We start from the raw sequence: 24,975 nt of genomic DNA on the forward strand, positions 1-24,975 counted from the left end.
CTGGACCAGTTATGGCTGGGGTGGAAATCACAGCATACAAAAGGTAGGAGGAATAATAAGTAATATAAATCATGCTCAATAGGTTCTCCTGGACTAATTTTGATCACCTAAGGGGCTTGGAGAGGAATTTTCCAGATTTATTTTCACCCTAAATTGGCCTCAGGTTTTTTTAATCTGATTTTTTGCATTTCTCCAGAGATCACATAGCTACTGGTGTTTTTTATTAATTCATTCTCAGGATTTGGGCATCGCCAGCATTTATTGCCCATCCCTAGTTGCCAGTGAAAAGGGGGTGGTGAGCCTTCTCTAGAACTACTGCAGTCCATGTGGTGCAGGAGTTCAAGGAGTCTGACCCAATGATGATGAAGGAACACTGAAATATGTCCAAGTCAGAATGGTGTGTGACTTGAAGGGAAACTTGGAAGTGATGGTGTTCCCATGCACCTGCTGCCCTTGTCCTTCTAGGTGTTGTAGGATACTGGTTTGGGATGTGCTGCTGAAGACTTGGTGAATTGCCGCAATACAAACTGTAAATGGTACACACTATGGCCAAGGTATGCGAGTGGTGGAGGGAGTGGAAGTTTAAGCTGGCGGATGGGGTGCCAGTCAACTGGACTGCTTTGTCCTGGATAGTGTTGAGCTTTGTGTATTCCATCACACTCCTGGCTTGTCCCTTGTAGGTGGTGGATAGGCTTTGGGGAGTCAAGGTGAGCCATACTGGGGTTGGGGGCTCGGAGGGAGAGAGGGACATGGTGTCAAAGGGATTGGGTTCAGGTCAGTAAGAGAGGGGCCTGGGAAATGGGGTGGGCATGAGGCCCCTCAATTCCTGCAGAACCAGGAGCAGAAGCAATATGGTGAGTGGGATTGGCAGTGAGAGAGGAGTAGCTAGTTAAGGAAAGAGTGAAACCTTAGGGTTTTATTGTGGGTAAATAGTGAAAGATTGTTTCCACTGGTGGGTGAATGGGGAACAAGGGGATAAAAACCAAGGAATCTCACTGGAAAAACCATGGGGAAAGGGAGAAGGTTCTCCAAACTAACGGTTATCAGACCATGGAATGCTTCACCACAAGCGCCTATCTAGGTAGAGATTAGAACATTATTTAAAAGGTAATAGGATAAATATTTGAAAAGGAGTAATATAAAAGGATCTGTGGTGGGGATGGGGTTACAGGAGAGAACGCAGTGGCACAATGGCCCCCTCCTGCAGTGTAATGGCTATCATTCTATGAAAACTCTCCTTTTATTGAGTCCGAGCCCAGGGACATCCCAAAAATGAATATTTTGTTTTTCCAAAATTAAAATAAATTTGTAACCATATTTTTATGACTATAATATCACAACTAGCAGCAGTACCACTAAACTCTTGTTGATGTCAGTGTTGCGCTACCAGAAGTTACTATTCCCAACATTACTGCATTATTAAGCCGCAGTTATGCCACAGGTACATCACCAGAATTTACATCACTAGTATATTGCTCATCACCAAGAGTTATCTCGGTAGTACCACCACTGACCGAACTGTCTTGAGTCCTGAAGGACATAGCCAACTGACAGATTTGGCTGGTAGCAGGTGGTGATAGAACCAACACGAAGGAATAATCTACTTGACGTCATCCTCACCAATCTACGTGTCGCAGATGCATCTGTCCACAACAGCAACGGTAGGAGTGACCACCGCACAGTCTTTGTGGAGACCCAGTCCCACTGTCACACGGAGGAGACACGCCACGGTCTAGTGTGGCACTACCACTGTGTTAAGTGGGATAGAGAACAGATATAGCAGCTCAAAATGGGGCATCGGAGGTGCTGTGGGCCATCAGCAGCAGAATTGCATTCCCCACAATCTGTAACCTCATGGCCTGGCATATCTCTCACTCCTCCATCATCATCAAGCCAGATGACCAACCCTGGTTCAATGAGTATAGAAGAGCATGCACAGAGCAGCACCAGGCAAACCTGAACATGACGTACCAACCTGGTGCAGCTGCAATATAGGACTGCATGCATGCAAAACAGTGGAAGCAGTTTACTATAGACAGTGCAAAGCAATGCCACAACCAATGGAGCAGATCAAAGCTCTGCCGTCCTGCCACATCCAAGGGTGGTGGACAATTAAGCAATTAACAGGAGTTGGAAGTTCCATGAACACCGCCATCCTCAATGATGGTAGATACAGAATTTGAGTCATGATGTGGTAAGTGTAGCATGCTTGGGAGGGGAAGGTGACTTAGGACCAATGTTGCCTTTAAGCTGCGTGACCATGCAGCTCTCTGGCCCTCCCGACTCGTGGCTTTTCAATGGGGAAAACTGCCTATGCGCTGTATTTTGAATGGGCCCCTTAAAGGGGCCACACACCTAAAAAAAAAAAATAATGGGAACTTTGCTTAGGAACTACGGTTTCCAAAGCTCTCCCCACTGTGGTTTTCCTCGTGTCATTTCTGGGTCTGCTGCAGACTAATTGATAGAGATCAATTGCTACGATTAGTCAACAACTTTATCATTATATCATGCGATAACCAGGATGGTAGAAGATGAACCAGATGAACCGTGGTCTTTTTTCGTCTAGCAATTCCTATGAAAGCAGTTCCACTCTTCCAGATCATGCTGGACGGGGCTGCTGTTCAATACTTCATGGCTCAACAATGTTTCTACATTTTGCACAACTACCCTGCCATTCACTCATTAACTTCTTAACGACCAAATACATCAGTTCCCAAGCACAACTGGGTTACAATGTCCCTCTGCTCCTGTTTGTTCTTTTTACTTTTCATTTCTGGCTGTTTCTTCTATCTCACTTAATGCACTCTCTTTATTTCTCTTTCCGTATCTGGTTTGATTCCAATTCACCCTATTTCCTTCTCCATCCTTTTCTTTCATTGGTTAAGGAGAAAGACCATTGGGTGCGGCGTTCATGAGGTCCCGGATGTGACATTGAAATCGCTTCGCTGTTCTGTAAAAAGTCCAATTAACATCACTCATTGCAAGATGTGCCTTTGTAGTAATTTCTGGCACATTATTACAGAGTCATTATATGGTTAAAGAATGCTAGATTACAACTATTGTATATAGAAAACATTTCAGAATACAAAAGTAAATTTGCACATTTTCAACAGTTCTGACGTGGTTAAAAATCAGTAGTAGTATTGCTTCTAGTGCTGCGAGTCCTTCGTTTTTCTATTGGGTATGCAACAATAATGCAGCTTGTACATTTTTACAAAATACATCAGTGCAATGTGTAATAAAATAACTATTTGATTAATGCAGCAGGGACAATGTTTGAAAACTTTGTGCAAACCCATTGAGAAATAGAAACAAATAATGAAAGAGCTAGTATTTTCTTTTTTTTAAATTCAGTCATGGGATATGGGCATCACTGGCAAGGCCAGCATTTATTGCCCATTCCTAATTGCCCTTGTGAAGGTGGTGGTGAATCACCTTCTTGAACTGCTGCAGTCCATGGATCTTGGAAATTTTATATTAAATATAAGGAAGGTAAGAGTTAAATAACTTGACCCATAATCAAAGTTCTTTATGGCAGTCAGTTGGAGCGTAATTAAATGTTAACTTGGACCCAGTAGCCACAGGCCAAAACCCACAGGCCAAAGCCAGAGCCTTAAGCAAACAAATCATTCCTTACTGATACTGATCAGCATTGCAAGAAAAGAAGGAAGTCTGTGAAGCATATGCATTAGGAACATGTTCAGACCTAATCATCTTTTCTCTATCTTACTCTGCGAATTTAGCAGCAAATGTTAGTAATTAATTTGTTATTCATAAAGTATCAGTCCTCGAGAGTCTCAGCAGTTGATTTGGTAGCACTTTTCTTCGGTATGATTACTTTATAAAAAGGAAAAACTTTATTGATGCAGCGAGTGGCGAGGACCTGGAACTCGCTGCCGACAGAAGTGGTGGAAGCGGAGACACTTAATGTTTTCAAGGGGAGACTGGATAGGCACTTGAGGGAAATAAACTTGCAGGGCTATGGGGATAGACCGGGGGAATGGGACTGACTGGATTGCTCTACAGAGAGTGGGCACGGACGCGATGGGCCAAATGGCCTCCTTCTGTACCATTATGACTCGAAGCAGCAATGTTTCCTTTAAGCTGTGCGGCTCGCTGGACTTCCCGCACAGCCGGCTCTTCAATGGAAAAAAAATATACATGCGCGGTATTTTGAATGGGCCGTGCAGCCCCTTAAAGGGGCAGTGCACCCAAACAAAAATTAACGGGAACGGTGGTAAGTAGGTGCCTTTACGTACATTACTGAATAACTTGATATAGAAGAAATGCAAAAAAATACATATTACCAGAAAGGCTCATTAACATGAGTGAGAACATAAAAATTATGGTGTGTGATATTAGTGTACAAATGCTTAATGGGAATAGTAGAACATGACTTGGTTTACTATTTTAATACAGGCATTAATCATTTTATTGTAAACAGATCTAAATCCCCATTAAAATGGCAAAGAAAAGCCACATGAGCACATTTGTATGGTAGTACTGCATGTGGAAATTTCTAACTTTACATTCCTCAGTATAATGCAGTGCACAAAACAGCTTTTAAGCATTAAATACTGCAGCTTTAACATTTAATAGCTCTGGCTTTCTCCATAAGCGTTAGGCTCAAACAATTATACAACAGTTTGGGTTAAATATTAATGAACAAAGATTACAGGGTCCACTTGTAACTCTACCTGACTGGCATGAGAGAAGCATATAGGAGAGAAGGGGGACAGTGGGGAGGGGAGGGGTGGGGGGTGGGGAAGTAGGCTTTCTGCCTGCCCCTTTCCTGCACACCTGACCCTGGCCACCAATGGGGTGTCTGTCCGGGGAGGGATGAAAAATGGCTGATGAGGCTGCTCCTTTTATTATTTTTTTTAAAAATTGACCAAAACTCGCTTAACCTATGCAGTTGATCGGCCTGCGTTCAGCTGCATCGACTAAGGCAGCTCTTTAACTTTTAAAAAACTCTCCTCTACATCCCTAGCAACTCCGGATGCTTGGCTTTCCTAATACCCAGTGTTACTAGTGTGCAAATGATGGGGAATACGTTGGATGATGTATTCCGATCACTGGCGTGTCATTAGGGTGGATGTATTCTACATCTTGTTACTTCCAGCGGGGAGCCAGCGTTGCTCCACTGGAAAATCCTCTTCAGTATATTCAGAATAACTATTTGTGCATTTATGCTCAGTGAACTGCAGGCAGTCAGTGAAATCAGACTGCAGATCATTGATATCATTCTCAACAGGGACATTGATCTGCCTTATGTTGTTACTACAGAAGTGGGGTCTTTGACCCCAGTCTGACATGTGTGTATATGTGGTGTAGTTACAGCTATCAGAAGGAATGGTGCATCCCGTAGCACCCATCATGGCCGAATTTGGGTTGTAGACCCCGAGATGAGAGTTATCTTGATAATGCTGGTTGTGATGGTGGTGGTAATGCTCAAATTCTGGACTATAAACCATGCTTCGCACTGGACTGTGAGACGGGCTGTGGACTGGACTGTGCGATGGACTGTGAGGCATGGGACAGGTCACAAGGCAGCTGTTCCTCCTGATGGCACGGTGGATGTCCAGCTTTGCGATGAGCGGTTTGCCTACATCTACCTCCTTGGCTTCTTCTACAGGTTCATCGAGTCCTTGGTACTGGTATCGAAGGCAGGCTGTGAACACCAGCCGCTCCTGCAACAGAAGAACATGAATTGAGATCTTTTTCTTCTCCATCATTTTATTTCAAGAAACTAAACACTACAAACAGATTACAAGTTGAAGCAGGAAACTGGTGTAAACCTGCAAATGTTACGAAATAATGAGAATACAGGCCTCCTGAAAAGGCTATGTGAATAGGATATTACGTCATATTACCAAATGGAGAATTGTTCAAATGAAGTATTATAACCCTGTGCCATGTTTTTCAACTTGCAAAAGATGACTATAGGTTGTGGTTGTTACAGATTAAGTGATATTATAATAAGGACATTCTGTCAGGAAAAACAAATGTTTAAATTCTGATATATTTAGATCTGCATTCAAAGGGGGTCATTTTGACTTTGTGCCCAAAATAAACTCACTTTAATAATAATGTCTACTTTCCATGACCTCCAGTGTACTTACCACTACCTCGCAACTCTGGGATACCCTTTTCATATTGGTGTAATTAATGTCTTATCTCCTGCTGGTCAGAATGGTGGGAAATAGCATGCAAGATTAGCATTCTCTAAATTAATTTGAATAAATGAAGTGCCCACTAGTTTGAGACGGGCATTTCCACCGCCCTAGTCCCCCCACCACAGGAAACTGCATCATAGTGCAAAACAATTGTAGGAATAGAGGAACAGGAGTAGGTAATTCAGCCCCTGGAGTCTATTCCGCCATTCAATTAGATTGTGGCTGATCTGTACCCTCAACTCCATTTACCCATTTTTGCTCCTTCCCGCTGGATACCATAAGAACATAAGACGCAGGAGTAGGTCATTTGGCCCCTCGAGCCTGCTCCGCCATTCATTAAGATCATGGCTGATCTGATCTTGGCCTCAACTCCACTTCCCTGCCCGCTCCCCGTAACCCTAGGCTCCCTTACCATTCAAAAATCTGTCTATCTCCAGCTTAAATATATTCAATGCCCGAGCCTCCACAGCTCTCTGGGGAAGAGAATTCCAAAGATTCACAACCCTCAGAGAAGAAATTCCTCCTCATTTGTGTTTTAAATGGGTGCCCCCTTATTCTGAAATTATGCCGCCTAGTTATAGATTCCCCCATGAGGGGAAACATCCTCTCTGCATCTACCCTGTCAAGTCCCTTCAGAATCTTATATTTTTCAATAAGATCCCCTCTCATTCTTTTAAACTCCAACGAGTATAGGCCCAAACTGCACAACCTTTCTTCATAAGACAACCCTTTCATCTCTGGAATCAACCTCGTGAACCTTCTCTGAACTGCCTCCAATGCACGTATAGGGGGGAAAAGATGAATTTGTGATGCGGAGCAAGATTCAGGGCTATGGGAATAGAGCAGGACAATGGGATTAGTTTTGCATTTCCCATTGCTAGGTCAAGCAGCGCTTCCTCCCTTGTTGGGGTTCTTGCATATTGAAAGAAAGGCAGACTTGCATTTATATAGCGCCTTTCACGACCACCGGACCTCCCAAAGTGCTTTACAGCCAATGAGGCACTTTTTGAAGTGCAATCACTGTTGTAATGTAGGAAAACCACCTCCCTCCCTGTGGGTCAGAAATAAATCTTGTACACATCGCAAAAACTCCATCCCCTTGTCCTCAGGTCAGTCACTCTTTCTCCCTGCCAGTCTATTTGGGGGGAACTGAAATCCACCCCCCTACCCCCTGTGATTATGATCAGATAAAAGAAGTAAGCATAGGCAAATATCTAGGGAGTGCTGTCAGATAATGATTGAGAGAGATAGGTAGTACATCGTGCAAAGGTAAAATAGATTGGAAAAAAGCCAACCATGAGGGAAATGAGGATGAAGCTAAGGAAGGTAAACAGGAGAAAAGTATTGACAGACAAAGGAGTAAAACAACAGTGGGCAATATTTAAAGGGGAGCTCGATAGAGTTCTGGAGAAATATGTTCCACTACAGATAAGAACAGACTAGTCAAGGATGAGATGCACTGGACAAATAAAGAGGTGAGGATCAAATTGAATCTAAAGAACGTAAAGTACATAAACAATAAAGGAGATGATAACGGAAGGGCATATGATGAGCTGAGGAAAGAGGTTAAAGTACAATTAGGGAGGCAAAGAGGAAATATAAAATGAAAATATCAAAGAATATAAAAGATGTAGGAAAAATATTGAATAGGCACATGAGTAACAAATGAAGAATTAAGAAACGGCTGCTAAGGGATGAATGAGAGAAACTCTCAGGAGATGATATTGAAATATCAGGGATATTAACCTCCGGTTTCACTGAAGAGACTACCAAAGAGGAAATGATAGTAGAGGAAGTCAAGAGGGATATTACAACAGTTAAGGTGGAACAATTGGAGATACTAGACCAACTAACTTAAGGGGGACAAAGCCCCGGGTCCAGATGGATTGCACCTGCGGGATACTCACTAGGGAGGAGATAGTGGAGGCACTGGTATTCACACACACACATTCAATAGAAAAAGGAATAGTGCCAGAGGACTGGTAATTCCTATTTTCAAAAAGGGAGGTAGAACTAATCCAGGGAATGAAAGATCAGTTAGCTTGACGTCAAGTCACTAGAATCTTTGCTAAAATCAGATAACCAAACATCGAGAGACGGAGGATATAAATAAAAAAGTCAGCGTGGATTTCTAAAAGGAAGATCGTGTTTAGCCAACTTTACTGAATTCTTTGAAGAAGTAACAGAAAGGTTAGGCACGGGCAATGCAGTGGATATAGAATCATAGAATGATACAGCACAGAAGGAGGCCATTTGGCCCATCATGTCTGTGACGGCTCTTTGGTAGAGCTATCCAATTAATCCTACTACCCCGCTCTCTCCCCAAAGCTCTAAATTTTTTCCCCTTCAAGTATTTATCCAAATCTCTTTTGAATGTTACTATTGAATCTGCTTCTACCACCCTTTCAGATATGGTATACATGGACTTTCAGAAGGCCTTCAATAAAGTGCCGCATTAGAGACACCTGACAGGTCGGGGAGCAAGGAGTCGGGGCCAGATAGCAGAATGGATTGAAAGATGGTTATAAGAAAAAAGAGAACCAAGGGCAGGAGTTGAGGGACGTTTCTCTAACTGGTAGAAAGTGGGAAGTGGTGTCCCACAGGGATCCATGCTGGGATCACTATTGTTCATCATATACTATAATGATTTGGATGCAGAAATTGGAGGTACAGTGCTGAAATTTGAAGATAATAGTGGGGGGTGGGGGGGGGGGTATATAGTTAATGACTTGGAGGACTGCATCGAAATACAGGAAGACATAAACGGGCTTGGAGAGTGGGCAGATGAATGACAAACTGAAATTCAGTAAAGCAAACTGTGAGATGGTTCATTTTGGTAGGAGGAATAAGGAGGTCACTTATTCCTTGGAAGGCAAGAAACTAAATGAGGTGGAGGAGCAGAGAGATCTGGGAATGCGGATACATAAATTATTAGAAGTAGCAACACAGGTTGATAAGTCCACAAAGAGTGTGAACAATGTACTGGGGTTTATTTCTGTAGGGTTAGACTACAGAAGCAGGGAGTTAATGTTAAATTTATACAGAAACTTGGTTCGACCGCACTTGGCGCACTGTGCGCAGTTCTGGTCTCCATACTAAAAGGATATTGAAGCACTGGGCAGTTATTAGTCATACAGCGGCATGGTTTTGAGGAAGTGCTTGTGGTTAGGAAGGGAAAGCTGTACTCAACCTGCATTTCCGATGCTGCAGGTCGTCACAGCAGCGAGTCATTCAGTCCTTTTTTGTGTGAGATAGGTACTTCAAGGTATTTTATATAATTGTCTCATTCTTGTGTATTTCCTCGTTTTTTAACGAGGATTATTCCTTATGTAGTTGGATTTGTCAAAGGAGCAATAGAAAATTATTGCAAATGTAAGTAATCTGAGGGCGGGTTCAGAGTTTCTTAATTATGCAGATAAGGCTTGAGCAGTGCTCATAACATAAGAATTAGGAGCAGGAGTAGGCCGTGCGGCCCCTCGAGCCAGCTCCACCATTCAATAAGATCATGGCTGATCTTCGACCTCAACTCCAGTTTCCCACCCGATCTCCATATCCCTTGATTTCTCTAGAGTCCAAAAATCTATCTATCTCTCAGCCTTGAACATACTCAACGATTCAGTAGCCACAGCCCTTTGGGGTAGAAAATTCTAAAGATTCACAATCCTCTGAGTGAAGAAATTCCTCCTCATCTCAGTCATAAATGGCCGACCCCTTATTCTGAGACTGTGTCCCCTAGTTCTAGACTCTCCAGCCAAGGGAAGCAACTTCTCGGCATCTACGCTGTCAATGCCCCTTCAAAACTTTGTACGTTTCAATGAGATCACCCCTCATTCTTCTAAACTCTGGAGAGTATAGGCCCAATCTACTCAATCTCCCCTCATCGGACAACCCTCTCATCTCAGGAATCAATCCAGTGAACCTTGGTTGCACTGCCTCTAAGGCAAGTATATCCTTCTTCAGATAAGGAGACCAAAACTGTGCACAGTACTCCAGGTGTGGTCTCACCAAAGCCCTGTACAATTGTAGCAAGACTTCCTTTCTCTTGTACTCCAACCCCCTTGCAATAAAGGCCAATGTTGAATGTATTCCTTTGAAAATGTTTGGTCTCTGCAGAGGTTGCCGCTTTCAAATGTGGCATCGGCAGTAGGGATGTTCAAATTGGTCTCAGCAACCATATTTTAGTTAAAATTGCCCTTCCCAACCCCAATTTCTTTTCTTCTCCTTTCCTGAAGCCTCATACTCAATACTAGGGTAGATCTGCTGGACTCCACAGGAAGCACCTGGTTGAGTTTAACATTTGATGCATCTTTTAATGTTTAATGCCTTTGTTACTACAGGGTTATAGCCTATGAAACCCAGGCAGAGAGGACCTGCGGGAAGGAGGGAGGAGGACAGGAGGAGTGTGTTGTGTGCTAGGCCACTGTAACAGAGCCTGGTCTCCAATCGTCTTGGATCCCCTTGCCATTGGACCAAGACCTTGCTCTGTCAAGCCCGTGTGGTAGCTGGTGTGCAACGGCCACCCCACATTAAAAGAATTCACGCACAGGCATCTTCCACCCTTTAAAATGAAGTTCGGGACCTGAAACATCAGGACCCTCATGGACAACTCCAACAGTGACAGACTGTAGGTCCCACATTGGACTTTTCAGTCACCTGAGAACACATTTTTAGTTCCGAGGGACTGCCTAAGAAGATCCTTCCTTAAATAAGGAGATCAAAACTGTACGCAGTACTCCAGGTGTGGTCTCACCAACGCCCTGTACAGTTGTAACAGGACTTCCCAATTTTTATGCTCCAACCCCCTTGCAATAAAGGCCAACACTCCATTTGCCTTCCTAATTACTTGCTGCACCTGCATGCTAACTTTTTGTGATTCATGTACAAGGACCCTCAGATCCCTCTGTACCTCACCATTTTGTAATTTCTCCTCATTTAAATAATGGCCCAGAAATTCGGGTCGAGGGCTTCCCGCGGGTGTAAGCCCCCGACCTGCACTTCCCTTGCGCGCTGGCCGTTGTGCTGTGGGCCCGCGTGGAATTGCAATCCTGGGCCTCCCCCAACTGCCGGCGCGCAGTGCTTGCGTATCCCAGGGGCGCAGTTAGTTCGATGCGTCCCCTGGGATCACGTGGGCCATGGAGAGCCAACCGGAGCAGGGAATGCTTCATTCATAAGTTTGACAGGAAGGGCTGTCAAACTTATAAATACTATAAGCCCCAAAACATCACTAAATCTTCAAATAAATTAAAAAAAAAATCACATTTTTAAAATAAACTATAAATTGCATGAAATAACTATTTTAAACAATAACTTAAATTTTTGAAATTTTTTTAATTTTCTAACGGGGCTAAAAATAAACTTACCTTTCTTTAAAGTATTTAAAAATAATAAATCTGTGGAAAAAATGTTTTAATTTTAATTAATTCACCACTTACCTTGTAAAGAGCAGGCCTTGCGACTGCTTTTTAAATGTCTAACTTCTGGAGACTTACCCTCCCGGGAAAACCTGCAAAAAAAAATAAGTTCTATGCGCACGCGCAGCCTCTCCTGCGCACGCGTTCGAACTCTGAACACCTTCTTTCAGGGGAACGGAAGTGCCAGTTTCCCACGCATGCGCAGCGCATGCAGAAAACCGGCACTTCCATTGGGCTTACGGGGGAGTACCCCATGTGTACTCACCCGTGGAGACCCGAATTTCTGGGCCAATAATTTGCTTTTTTAGTTTTCCTACCACAGTGGATAACCTCGCATTTTTCCACATTATATTCCATTTGCCAGATTCCTGCCCACTCACTTAGCCTATCTATATCCCTTTGAAGATTCTTTGCGTCCTCTACACAATTTGCTTTCCCACCTATCTTTGTATCAGCAGCAAATTTTGCTACATTACACTTGGTCCCTTCATCCAAGTCATTAATATAGATTGTAAATATTTGAGGCCCCAGCACTGATCCCTGCGGCACCCCACTAGTTACAGTTTGCCAATCTGAAAATGACCCATTTATCCCAACCCTCTGTTTGTTTTCTGTTAGTTAGCCAATCCTCTATCCATGCTAATATATTACCCCCAACCCCGTGAGCTCTTATCTTGTGTATTAACCTTTTATGTGGCACTTTATCAAATGCCTTCTGGAAATCCAAAGACACGACATCCACTGGTCCCCCTTTATCCACCCTGCTCGTTACATCCTCAAATAACTCCAGCAAATTTGTCAAACATGATTTCCCTTTCATAAAACCATGCTGACTCTGCTTGACTTCATGATGATTTTCTAAATGTCCTGCTACCACTTCCTTAATGATGGACTCCAGCATTTTCCCAATGACAGATGTTAGGCTAACTGATTGATAGTTGCCTGCTTTCTGTCTTCTTCCTTTCTTAAATAGGGGTGTTACATTTGCAGTTTTCCAGTCCGCTGAGACCTCTCCAGAATCCAGGGAATTTTGGTAGATTACAACCAATGCATCCATCATCTCTGCAGCCACCTCTTTTAAGACCCTAGGATACAGGCCATTGGGTCCAGGGGACTTGTCCACTTTTAGTCCCATTAGTTTGCCTAGTACTTTCTCCCCAGTGATAGTGATTGTTTTAATCCCCCCCACCCCACCCCAATAGCCCCTTGATTATCCATTATTGGGATGCTTTTAGTGTCTTCTACTGTGAAGACCGATACAAAATATTTGTTCAAAGTCTCCGCCATTTCCCTGTTTCCCATTAATTCCCCAGACTCTTCCTCTAGGGGACCAACATTTACTTTAGCTACTCTCTTCCTTTTTATATACCTGTAGAAACTCCTACTGTCTGTTTTTATATTTCTTGCCAGCTTACTCTCATAAGCTATTTTCTCTCTATCATTTTTTTAGTCGTCCTTTGCTGGTTTAAAAATTTTTCCTAATCCTCTGGCTTTCCACTATTCTTCACAACATTGTATGCTTTTGTTTTCAATTTGATACCATCCTTTACTTCCTTAGTTAGTCAGGGATGGTTCATCCTTCTCAAGAGTCTTTCTTTCTCCCTGGAATATATCTTTGAGAGTTATGAAATATCTCCTTAAATGTTTGCCACTGCTTTTCTAGTCTTACCCTATAATATATTTCCCTCGTCCACTTTAACCAAGTCTGCCTTCATACATAGAAGATAGGAGCAGGAGTAGGCCATTCGGCCCTTCGAGCCTGCTTCGCCATTCAATGAGATCATGGCTGATCATCCAAATTCAGTACCCTGTCCCTGCCTTCTCCCCATATCCCTTGATCACTTTAGCCGTAAGAAATATATCCAACTCCTTTTTGAATATATTTAATGAACTGGCCTCCACCGCCCTCTGTGGCAGAGAATTTCACAGGTTCACCACTCTCCGGGTGAAGAAATTCCTCCTCATTTCAGTCCTAAATGGCTTACCCCTTATCCTTAGACTATGACCCCTGGTTCTGGACTCCCCAGCCATCATAAACATCCTTCCTGCATCTAGTCTGTCCAGGCCTGACAGAATTTTATAGGTTTCGATGAGATCCCCTCTCAATCTTCTAAACTCCAGCGAGTATAAGCCCAATCGACACAATCTCTCCTCATACGTCATTCCTGCCATCCCAGGTATCAGCCTGGTGAATCTTCGCTGCACTCTCTCCATGGCAAGAACATCCTTCCTCAGGTAAGGCGACCAAAACTGCACACAATACTCAAGGTGCGGTCTCACCAAGGCCCTGTACAACTGTAGCAAGACATCCTTGTTCCTGTACTCGAACCCTCTTGCTACGAAGGCCAACATACCATTTGCCTTCTTAACCGCCTGCTGCACCTGCATGCTTACCTTCAGCGACTGGTGCACAAGAACACCCAGGTCTCTTTGCACTTCCCCTTCTCCCAATCTATTGCCATTCAAATAATAATCTGCCTTCCTGTTTTTGCCACCAAAGTGGATAACCTCACATTTATCCACATTATAGTGCATTTGCCATGTTTCTGCCCAATCACCCAATCTGTCCAAATCGTACTGGAGTTTCTCGACATCCTCCTCACAGCTTACCCTCCCACCCAGCTTTGTGTCGTCTGCAAATTTGGAGATATTACATCCAATTCCCTCATCCAGATCATTAATATATGTTGTGAACAGCTGGGGTCCTAGGACCGATCCTTGCGGTACCCCACTAGTCACTGCCTGCCACTCGGAAAATGACCCGTTTATTCCAACTCTCTGCCTTCTGTCCGCCAACCAGTTCTCTATCCAAGTCAATACCTTGCCCCCAATCCCATGTGCCTTAATTTTGCACGCTAATCTCTTATGTGGGACCTTATCGAAAGCCTTCTGAAAGTCCAAATACACCACATCCACTGGTTCTCCCTTATCTATTTTACCAGTTACATCCTCAAAAAATTCCAGTAGATTAGTCAAGCATGATTTACCTTTTGTAAATCCATGTTGACTTTGTCCGATCCTGTCACTGCTTACCAAGTGCTCTGCTATTACATCTTTTATAATAGATTCTAGCATTTTCCCCACTACCAATGTCAGGTTTACCGGTCTATAATTCCCCGCTTTTTCTCTACCATCATTTTTGAATAGTGGGGTAAAATTAGCTACCCTCCAATCCATGGGTACTGTTCCAGAGTCTATCGAGTTCTGGAAGATGACCAGCAATGCATCTACTATTTCTAGGGCCACTTCCTTAAGTACCCTGGGATGTAGATTATCAGGCCCTGGGGATTTATCGGCCTTCAGTCCCATCAATATTCCTAACACCATTTCCCTACAAATACTGATTTCTTTCAGTTCCACCCTTTCATCAGGCCCTATGTTCCCTGGCATCTCTGGGAGGTTATTTGTGTCCTCCTTTGTGAAGACAGAACCAAAGTATAAATTTAGTTGGTCTGCCATTTCTTTGTTTCCCATTATAAATTCCCCTGATTCTGACTGCAAGGGACCTACGCTTGACTTCACCAATCTTTTTCTCTTCACATATCTATAAAAGCTTTTACAGTCAGTTTTTATGTTCCCTGCAAGCTTACTCTCATATTCTATTTTCCCTTTCTTAATTAATCCCTTTGTCCTCCTTTGTTGAATCCTAAACTGCTCCCAATCCTCAGGATTATTGCTTTTTCTGGCCAATTTATATGTCGTCTCCTTGGATCTTATGCTATCCCCAATTTCCCTTGTTAGCCACGGTTGAGTCACCTTTTTTGTTTTATTTTTATGCCAAACTGGGATGAACAAATTCTGTAGCTCATCCATTCGGTCTTTGAATGTTTGCCATTGCCTATCCACCGTCAACCTTTTGAGTGCCATTCCCCAATCAATCCTACCCAACTCGCTCCTCAGACCATCGTAGTTTCCTTTATTTAAATTGAGGACCCTAGTCTCTGAGTCAACTACTTCATTCTCCATCTTAATGAAGAATTCAATCATATTATGATCGCTCAGACCCAAGGGGCCTCGTACAACAAGATTGCTAATTAATCCTTTCTCGTTACATAATACCCAGTCTAAGATGGCCTGATCTCTGGTTGGTTCCTCGACATATTGGTCCAGGAAACCATCCTGTAAACACTCCAGGAAACCATACCTTTTGTAATTACCTTTATTTAAGCTCAGGACACTAGTTTGAGACCTAGCTTTCTCACCCTCAAACTGAATTTGAAATTCTACCATGCTACGATCACTCTTCCCAATAGGATCTTTCACTTCGAGATCATTAATTAATCCAGCCTCATTACACATTACCAGATCTAAAATAGTCTTCTCCGTGGCTGGTTCCACAACGTATTGTTCCAAGAAACCATTCCGTATACACTCTAAGAACTCTTCCTCAAGTCTACCTTCGCCAATTTGCTTTGTCCAATCAATATGAAGATTAAAATTTCCCATGATTATAGCCATACCTTTCTTACAAGCCTCTATTATTTTTTGATTTATACTCTGTCCTACAGTGTGGCTACTGTTTGGGGGCCTGCAGACCACTCCCACCAGTGATTTCTTACCCATATTATTTCTCATCTCCACCCAAACATCTTCTAAGCCAATATCATTACTGCATTGATCTCATCCCTTATTAACCACCTCCTTTTCCTTTCTGCCTATCCTTACGAAATGGCAAATACCCCTGAATATTCAGTTCTCAGCCTTGGTCACTTTGGAACCCTTTTCTGATAAAAATTTACCAGCGAATTGCAGTTCCATTGGGGTGAGACTGGTGACCATTTGCTACTCCAGCTGCCTGATTGATGCTGCAATGATAAGCAGTGGAAAATCCTGCCCCATATCTTGCTCTAGGGGAGAAGTTTCATGCTGTTTTCTGGGGACCGAATAGTGCGGTCTTCCATTTAGCTCAGTCGTTGAGTATATTCAAGATAGAGATCGATAGATTTTTGAATATTAAGGGAATCAAGGGATATGGGGATAATGCAGGAAAGTGGAGATGAGGTAGAAGATCAGCCATGATCTTATTAAATGGCAGAGCAGGCTCGAAGAGCCAAATGGCCTACTCCTGCTCCTATTTCTTATGTTCTTATCCTCTAGCCCAGGTTTGTCTAGGAGAGTTGAAACAATCAATGGGCTATAGGTTTCCAATCGCTGACTCCTGTATCACATGTGGATTCACAGCCCTTTGAGATTGTAGCATGGGCAACATATATATCTTCAACCCATATAATTGCTTCTAGCCATTTGTGACTAACTTCACCTACTGGAAAAGCTAGGCGGCAATGTTTTTCTTACAAACCAAAGTGGGCCCAAAATTCTAGGTGTCCCACCACGTCAGCAGAAATTCTCCTGGACACTGTGTCTGAAGCCTGCAACATACCTGAGGTGCCCAGCATGTCCCAACATGGGCAACAAGTGCAAAGGGCTGGGAGCACGTGTGCAAGCAGGTGCTAGGCTCATTAGGCTCCTGAGTTTTAGTGAAGCGAAGTGGTTGCCCCATAATACCCTAATCCAATATTTATAGTAAACCCACGCTGTTTATCAAGGTCATCTGCCACAGCTGGGATGAGGCCAGACAACCCTTCCTCAGGGCATTGATTGGAGAATCATATGGGAGTGTTTTTTGTGTCAGCTGTCTATGGAATATTATTCTCAGTGGTTGAGGAGACCCCAATCCATGGACCTCCCTGCATTAAAGCTTTCTCTTCAGCAATAACAGCAACAAATTACATTTATATAAAGGGTAAATGTCCAACTTCACTTTGCTGGCAGAAAGCCTTGCTCACAAATAGTGCATATTAGTTTTGATGGTCATAAAATCATGCACAACATACATTGGGTTAAGCAAGTACAGAGAAAGGTCAGAAAACAAGGATGAGAATTCTAGAAGTTGGTACAGTGGGAAAAGATAGACAGTAGGAGGGTGATTTACAATTGCCGGACATCCATTTCACACCTCAAAAGCGGGCGGCGGTGGGAGGGGGAGACAGAGTGAACCTTGGCCAGCCCACTGACACTAAAGGCCCTCCTTTTGCAACTTTCAGATGGGCCCAACCCGCTAGCCGGCTCAGAGTGGACGGCCGATTACCCACTCTCCCAAACCCAGCAGCTGTGCCCACACCTTGCCGGCAGCATTCAAAATGAGATCCGAACCCGAAAATGACTGCAGAATTCTGGATAACTGGAATCCCAGTAAGGAGAACATTGGAGAAATCAAACCTGCAATTGAAGCTTTGTGGTTGTGGTCGTTGTTTAAGGGTGTAGATGAGCAATGATATGGAGTTTAAAGTAAGTGCTCTTGGCAATGGACCAAATGTGGGGTTTTTGAAGCTCAGGCCAGGGTCAGGTAGGATGCTGGGACTGCACTCCTTTGGGTTCATTCTTAGAAAGCAGCCAGAGGAGAGATGGAATTGGCTTGATGGGCACAAAGTTTCGAGCAGGAACATTTGCTCATGATGTGGAGGTGGTGACGCTTATGATGGTAAGCAGTTTTTGGGAGGGCAGATTTAAAACTAATATAGCTTCAGAAAGGCAAGAAATTGGAAGAATTCTCCTCTCCTCCCTGCCAATCACAGGGTGGCTATGTGGACGTGCTTCTAGTGAACGATCCTGTGTAAAGAGCTGGTGGTAAGGTTATAGAGATAGCTTTTGTTTGTGGGACCTCGCTGCATTGCAAATTTCTTTACATTACAACTGACTATACTTCAAAAAGTATTGTGAGGTTGTGAAAGGCAATGATATATATGAAAGTTCCTTCTTCTTCCTTTAGTTATGGACTGAGATGATCAAATATGCCACGGGGCATCAATAGTTTATGTGTGATGCGCTATCAATTACTCATAAAAGACAGAGTTAGAAGAGTGACTAAAGGCTTTTATTAACAACAGAATGGAGGTCTGCCTCGAGTGGTCGACCGGTCCAGGATACCAAGGGCTGGGGAGCAGTCACCTTTATACTAGGACCTGTGGGAGGAGTCAGCCGAGGCATGTCCAGGCATGTACACAGTGGAATACAAACAGGACAAACAGGAATACAAACAGTGGTTTACCACAATGTGCTACTAGGAGCAGAGGGTATGTTGTCTGCACAGTTCGGATATCGGGATGGATTAATACTCTAGAGTTTTGTTTGATTATCTTGACAAATTAGGGTGTATTTATGTATACATTTGTTTCTGCCATTGATTAGATAGGATGGAGTTTGTGGCAGGACAAACTGTACCAGGCCTGTGATAGGAACAGGTTCTGTTGGGTCATGGTTTCTTACATCCTCATAGAACATTTTCTTTGTTCATTCTCAGGATATGGGCATCGTTGGCAATGCCAGCATTTATTGCCCATCCCTAGTTGCCCTTGAGAAGGTGGCGGTGGACCTTTTTCAACTGCTGCAGTCCGTGTGGTGAAGGTACTTCTACAATATTGTTAGATAGGGAGTGCCAGAATGTCAAGGGAGTGTCAAGCTTTTTGAGTGTTGTTACAGCTGCACCCATCCAGGTAACTGGAGAGTATTCCCTCACATTCCTGACTTGTGCCTTGTAGGTAGTGGAGAGGCTTTGCAGAGTCAGGAGGTGAGCTACTTGCCACAAAATACCCAGCCTCTGACCTGCTCCAGTAACCATGGCATTTATGTGGATGGTCCAGTTGAGTTTCTGGTCAATGGTGATCCCCAGCATGTTGATGGTGGGGGATTTGGCAATGGTAATGCCATTAAATATCAAGGGGAGGTGGTTAGGCTCTTTCTTGTTGTCGATGGTCATTGCTTGACACTTGTGTGGCGCGAATTTTGCTTGCCACTTATGAGCCCAAGCCTAAATGTTGTCCAGATCTTGCTGCATGCGGGCATGGACTGCTTCATTTTCTGACAAATTGTGAATGGAACTGAAAACTGTGCAATAATCAGCGAACAGCCCCAGTTCTGACCTTTATGATGGAGGGAAGGTCATTGATGAAGCAGCTGAAGATAGTTGGGCAAGGAAGCTGTCCTGAAGAACTCCTGCAGCGATGTCCTGCGGGCTGAGAAGATTGGCAACAAGTATGAAGGGTGAATGTAACCTCTCCCTCAGACTGGAAAGGTTAAAATATTTTAAATGCAACAGCAACCTAGGAAAACACCAGAGAAAAAAGCTTTGGCAAAAGAGTGACATGCACAGCTACATATATTCCATTGGTACAAGATCTCTGAATCTATAAATGGAAAGGTCAGCTTTTATTTTTGTTTACGCCTGGTTAACGAAACATTTACAAATACTGAACAATGTTATTAGAGAATGAGAGGAACTTTGTTTTTGTAATATTTTAGTTTCATATGTCTCTGTGTGACCTAGTTCAAAGCATGTTTATAGTGCTGCAGCCAGGAGCATATCATCATGGATAGTATGCCAGTTGACATGAATGAGAAAGCCAAACAGGTGCAAAGTTAAAGCTGTTTCCTAGTAAGCCCATCTCGGTTTCTTCCCTTGGCATGTCTGAATCCAAACTGAAGAATAACTGTGTGACAAAAAGTGCTCGGTTTTGTTTGAAGTATGGAATACACCAGAGACAACTTAGCAGCTCGGGCGATCCATTGTGAAGGCCAGAAATTGAATCTCAGTATTTTTTTATTTTCTGCACTTTGACACTTCTCCAATAGGCTAGTTAGATAGCCCACTCACAGCCGTCTTTAGTAGGATGTGGATGTTGGGTCAATTGGTATTTTCAAGACTGAGATCAATAGATTTTTGTTGGGTAAGGTATCAAAAGATATGGAGCAAAGGAGTAAATGGAGTTGAGGTACAGATCACCCATGATGTGATTGAATGGAATAGGCTCGAGGAGCTAGACTGGTAGATGAGCACAGATTCCGACTTGCTGACCTACATTAAGCTCCCGGTCCGACAATGCCTCAAATTTAAAATTCTCACCCTTGTGTTCTCATGCCTCCATGGCCTCGCCCCTCACTATCTCTTTAACCTCCTCCAGTTTTACAAACTTCCGAGATCTCTGCACTCTTTCATTTCTGGCCTCCTGTGCATCCCCGTTTCCATTGTCCCACCATTGCTGTCCATGCCTTCAACTCCCTAAGCCCTGGAATTCCATCCCTAAACCTCTCTGCCTCTCTCTCCTCCTTTGAGACGCTACTTAAAACCTACCTCACCTGTCCCAATATCTCTATGTGGCTGGATGTCAAATTTTGTCTGATAATGCTCTGAGACACGCCTTAGGACGTTTTACTAAGTTAGAGGTGCTATATAAATGCATGTTGTTGTGGAGTTTCTTCTTTCTAACACTTCAACTAGGGGAATTCCATTAGGAAGCTAACTGGTGAAAATAATGGTGCTGTGGTGGAAAAGAACTATAACAATTGGCGCAAAGGCCCATGAGAACCCAAGTATCAATAGAAAGAAAAAAGCCAAAATAATGAAAATATGGCTGAAATATTGCATGTCAATGTGTTTACCTGTGCCTTTTAAGTCAGCTGATTTCCTATTAACGCTGTATCGCCATGGGCATGGATTAGAAATTATTGCCTGCATGCCAAAGCATCGGGAAATGGTAGCAGCATATCCCTGTCCCCAAAGGAAAGCTGAAATGAGGCACCGCCTATTTGAGGTAGGCACTTCCTACACTGTTGGTTCCCACCCCCAGTGAACTACCATCACGGTGTAAAGTGGGCTAGCAAACTGACTTAAAATTAAGAGCAGTACACTGTACCAGATTGGTTTTAAATAGTGTGGAATAAGAATCAGACATCATCTATTACTGTTCTATGGTTTCGTATCTGCATTCAAAGTATGAACCTCTTACCTTCAGTTTCTGTAAGGCGCTCAGTCTGGTATATAGACATTGCTCTGGTAAATCCTTAGAGAGTAGGTAGCTGCCGGTTTCTTCCGGCGTTCCTTTGTTTGTCTTTTTAGGATCTATGTCTAGGTCCTGTTTGCATAACAAAAAATCATAAATAGAAGTAGTTTGTGGTTACTTGTCTCATCATGTTGAAAATAAATGCCAATTATTCACTATGTGGTTACGCGCAGTTTTAGGTGCAGCAGGTTAGCTTTCAATTTCAAAAATAAATAAGAGGTGATATGAAAATATTACTACTTTATCTGCCTGAAGTCTAAATATGGTCTATAATGTGGATGTCTATTATGATCATTAAGAAATAAAGAAAAAGATCACATTTGCTGCTGTATGTGTTACAGATAAAACACTGAAAAGCTGGAAGTGGGTAGGATCTTTGTTGGGCTGACAGTGAAACTTTAGAGCAATGAACTGAATGTTCTATGCGGTGGCATTGTCAAATACAGTGAAAATCTGAGATTAACAGACTGCTGCCTATGATGAAATTGTGATTTAAAGAAACTCACAAGGTGTGATCAGATTATGCTCTGCCTGATTCAGCAAAATGTTTTGACAAACTGCATTTCTGCTTCATAAAACAGATTTCACCTGATTTTCACCAGAACACTTAAAAACCTCTTCATTGAAATTGTTACAGAACTCAAAAACATTCTGTATCAAAGGCAATTCAATTCAATTCAACAGAATAGCCATAGAATGTTTAAGCTGCACTTTTGTGCTGATTAAGGAATCAACCCCATTTGTTCTTCTCCAAACTAATCAGCAAGGCATCAATGCCCTTTTGAAAAAACTGCACACAATGGGGGAGGGGAAGTTATTTCTTCTGTACAGTATGTGCAACGAAGCCCATTTACAAAGAATGTGTTTGCGATTTTGCTACACATAACACACGGTGGCATAGTGGTTAGCACTGTTGCCTCACAGCGCCAGGGACCCGGGTTCGAATCTGGTCTCGGGTGACTGTCTGTGTGGAGTTTGCACATTCTCCCCGTGTTTGCGTGGGTTTCCTCCGGGTGCTCCGGTTTCCTCCCACAGTCCAAAGATGTGCGGGTTAGGATGATTGGCTATGATAAAAAATTGACCCTTAGTGTTAGGGGGGATTAAATACGTGGGGTTATGGGGTTATGGGGATAGGGTGGGATATGTGTTGGTGTAGGGGTTACGGGGATCGGGTGGGATATGTGTCGGTGCAGGCTCGATGGGCCGAAATGGCCTCTATCTGCACTGTGGGGTTTCTGTGATTCCAGTAGTGGTCTCATAAATGATCTATATGAATTAGAACATCTTGTTCTGACTTATAAGGGTTCATTCAGTAATCCTTTGCTCCCAGCTGGACGTCTCACTCAAGGAGACCGTGGGGCAGATAATCAGTTCTATAGTATAGTATCCTCATCTCCATGGGTGCTCCCGTTAAGCAAATCTTTCTAGTGAGAGGGCAGTATTGCTGAATTTACCCTATAGTGAAGTGGCCTAGAGGTCCACCTGATTACATGATCAGGTTTATTCATTACAGCTTCATTCAGACTGAATGGGCATCTACACAATTTTCTGCCTACTAAAATTAATGGGTAGACAATCATGATGAGGGCACTGACTTCTGCACCCAAATTCCTAACATTCACTCATGTTGCATGAAGCTCTGTGCCTGGAGCATTATGTCATAAAATCTACCCCTATATCCACTGGATAATCCCACTTGTTTAACTTGAGGAAATGACACTTCAACTGTACCCAGCCTTGGCAGTGTTCTGTTTTGGGCACCACACCTCAGGAAAGGTATATTGGCCTTGGAGGGGTTACAGTGCAGATTCACCACAATTATACCAGGGCTTGAAGAGTTAAATTATGAGGAGGTTTCATGATCTTGGCTTGTATTCCCTGGAAGGTTGAGGGGTGATCTAATCGAGGTGTTTAAAATGATTAAGAGACTCAACAGGGTAGATACAGAGAAACTATTATCTGGTGGAGGAATCACGAACAAGAGGGGACAATCTTAAAATTAGAGGTAGGCCATTTAAGCGTGGAATCATGAAGCACTTTCTCCACACAAAGTGTAGTAGAAATCTGGATCTCTCTCCAAAAGGCTGTGGATACTGGGTGAATAGAAATTTTCAAAACTGAGATCGATTGATTTTTGTTAGGTAATATGTGGCAAAGGCAGATAAATGGAATTGAGGATCAGCCATGATCTAATTGAATGGCAGAACAGGTTCAAAGGGCTGAATAGCTTACTCCTACTCCTATGTTCCGATTTGGCAAATGTAGGAATTTGCAGGAAGTAGTGAGACATTTCACAGCAGCAAATTATTTGCCTTACTTATTACATAGAATTATATAGAATGTACAGCACAAACAGGCCATTCGGCCCAACTGGCCTATGCTGGTGTTTATGCTCCACACAAATCTCCTCCCACCCCTCTTCATCTAACTCTATCAGCATAACTTTCTATTCCTTTCTCCTTCGTGTGTTTATCTAGGTTCCCCTTAAATGCTATTCACCTCAACTATTCCTTGTGGCAGTGAGTTCCACATTCTAACCACTCTCTGGGTAAAGAAGTTTCTCCTGAATTCCCGCTTGGATTTATTAGTGACTATCTTATATTTATGGCCCCTAGTTCTGGTCTTGCCCACAAGTGGAGACATCTTCCCTACATCTACCCTATCAAACCCTTTCATAATCTTTAAGATCTCTACCAGGCCACCCCTCAGCCTTCACTTTTATAGATAAAAGAACCTCAGCCCATTCAATCTTTTGCAATAGGTATAACCTCTCAGTTCTGGAATCATTCTTGTAAACCTTCTCCAGTGCCTCTATCAATTTTATAACATGGAAAGCAAAAACTGTGCACAGAACTCGAAGTGTGATGGCTTTTGTGTTCTTGAGATGAGCATCAATAGCATGCCACACAGTGCTAGTGAACATTGTTCCCACTACAGATGTTAGGTTAACTGGTCTACAATTCCCTGATTCATCTCTCTTTCTTTTGAATACTGTAACAACATTTGCTGTTCTCCATCCTCGGGTAGAGCTCCTGTATTTGCAGAGCTCCTAAATATTTTACCAAAGTCTCCACAATCACTTCAGTTATTCCCATTTCCTCAATATCATACATGTCCAACATATGCTTCCCTTTGAAGTGTATTTCAACGTACAAGTGGAATACAATTAAATGCTAATTATTCATGTTCCTATCACAGACGTATAGTGACACTTCTTCAACATACTACACCATTACATTGATACAGAATTCATCAGACAAAATATTACTGTATGGCATTGCCCACATACTTTGGTTCTGTCTTCACAAAGGAGGACACAAATAACCTCCCAGAGATGTCAGGGAACATAGGGTCTAATGAGAGGGAGGAATTGAATGAAATCAGTATTTCTAGGGAAATGGTGTTAGGGAAATTGATGGGATTGAAGGCCGATAAATCCCCAGGGCCTGATAATCTACATCCTAGGGTACTTAAGGAAGTGGCCCTAGAAATAGTAGATGCATTGCTGGTCATCTTCGAAAATTCTATGGACTCTAGAATAGTTCCCATGGA

General features: G+C 43.0%; 1 protein-coding gene across 2 annotated transcripts in view; it reads right to left on the minus strand.

The window, feature by feature from the left end:
• Nucleotides 1–4,397: 4,397 nt before the first annotated feature.
• Nucleotides 4,398–24,975, minus strand: part of malt1 (MALT paracaspase 1) — a 139,458-nt gene continuing 118,880 nt past the window's right edge. The window contains exons 16-18 of one of the 2 annotated variants that reach the window (XM_085974308.1): nucleotides 21,370–21,495; nucleotides 19,507–19,599; nucleotides 4,398–5,690 (exon numbers count right to left, since the gene is read on the minus strand). In XM_085974308.1, the coding sequence (XP_085830434.1) occupies nucleotides 5,103–5,690; nucleotides 19,507–19,599; nucleotides 21,370–21,495 (807 nt within the window). In that variant the 3' untranslated portion in view covers nucleotides 4,398–5,102. The remainder of the gene's footprint in view (nucleotides 5,691–19,506; nucleotides 19,600–21,369; nucleotides 21,496–24,975) is intronic. The other variant, XM_085974313.1, reaches the window with a different exon arrangement.

Source organism: Somniosus microcephalus, chromosome 2 (genome assembly GCF_052327205.1).
Source record: "Somniosus microcephalus isolate GS21.2 chromosome 2, FLI_Smic_1.0, whole genome shotgun sequence".
NCBI classification, from domain to species: Eukaryota; Metazoa; Chordata; class Chondrichthyes; order Squaliformes; family Somniosidae; genus Somniosus; species Somniosus microcephalus.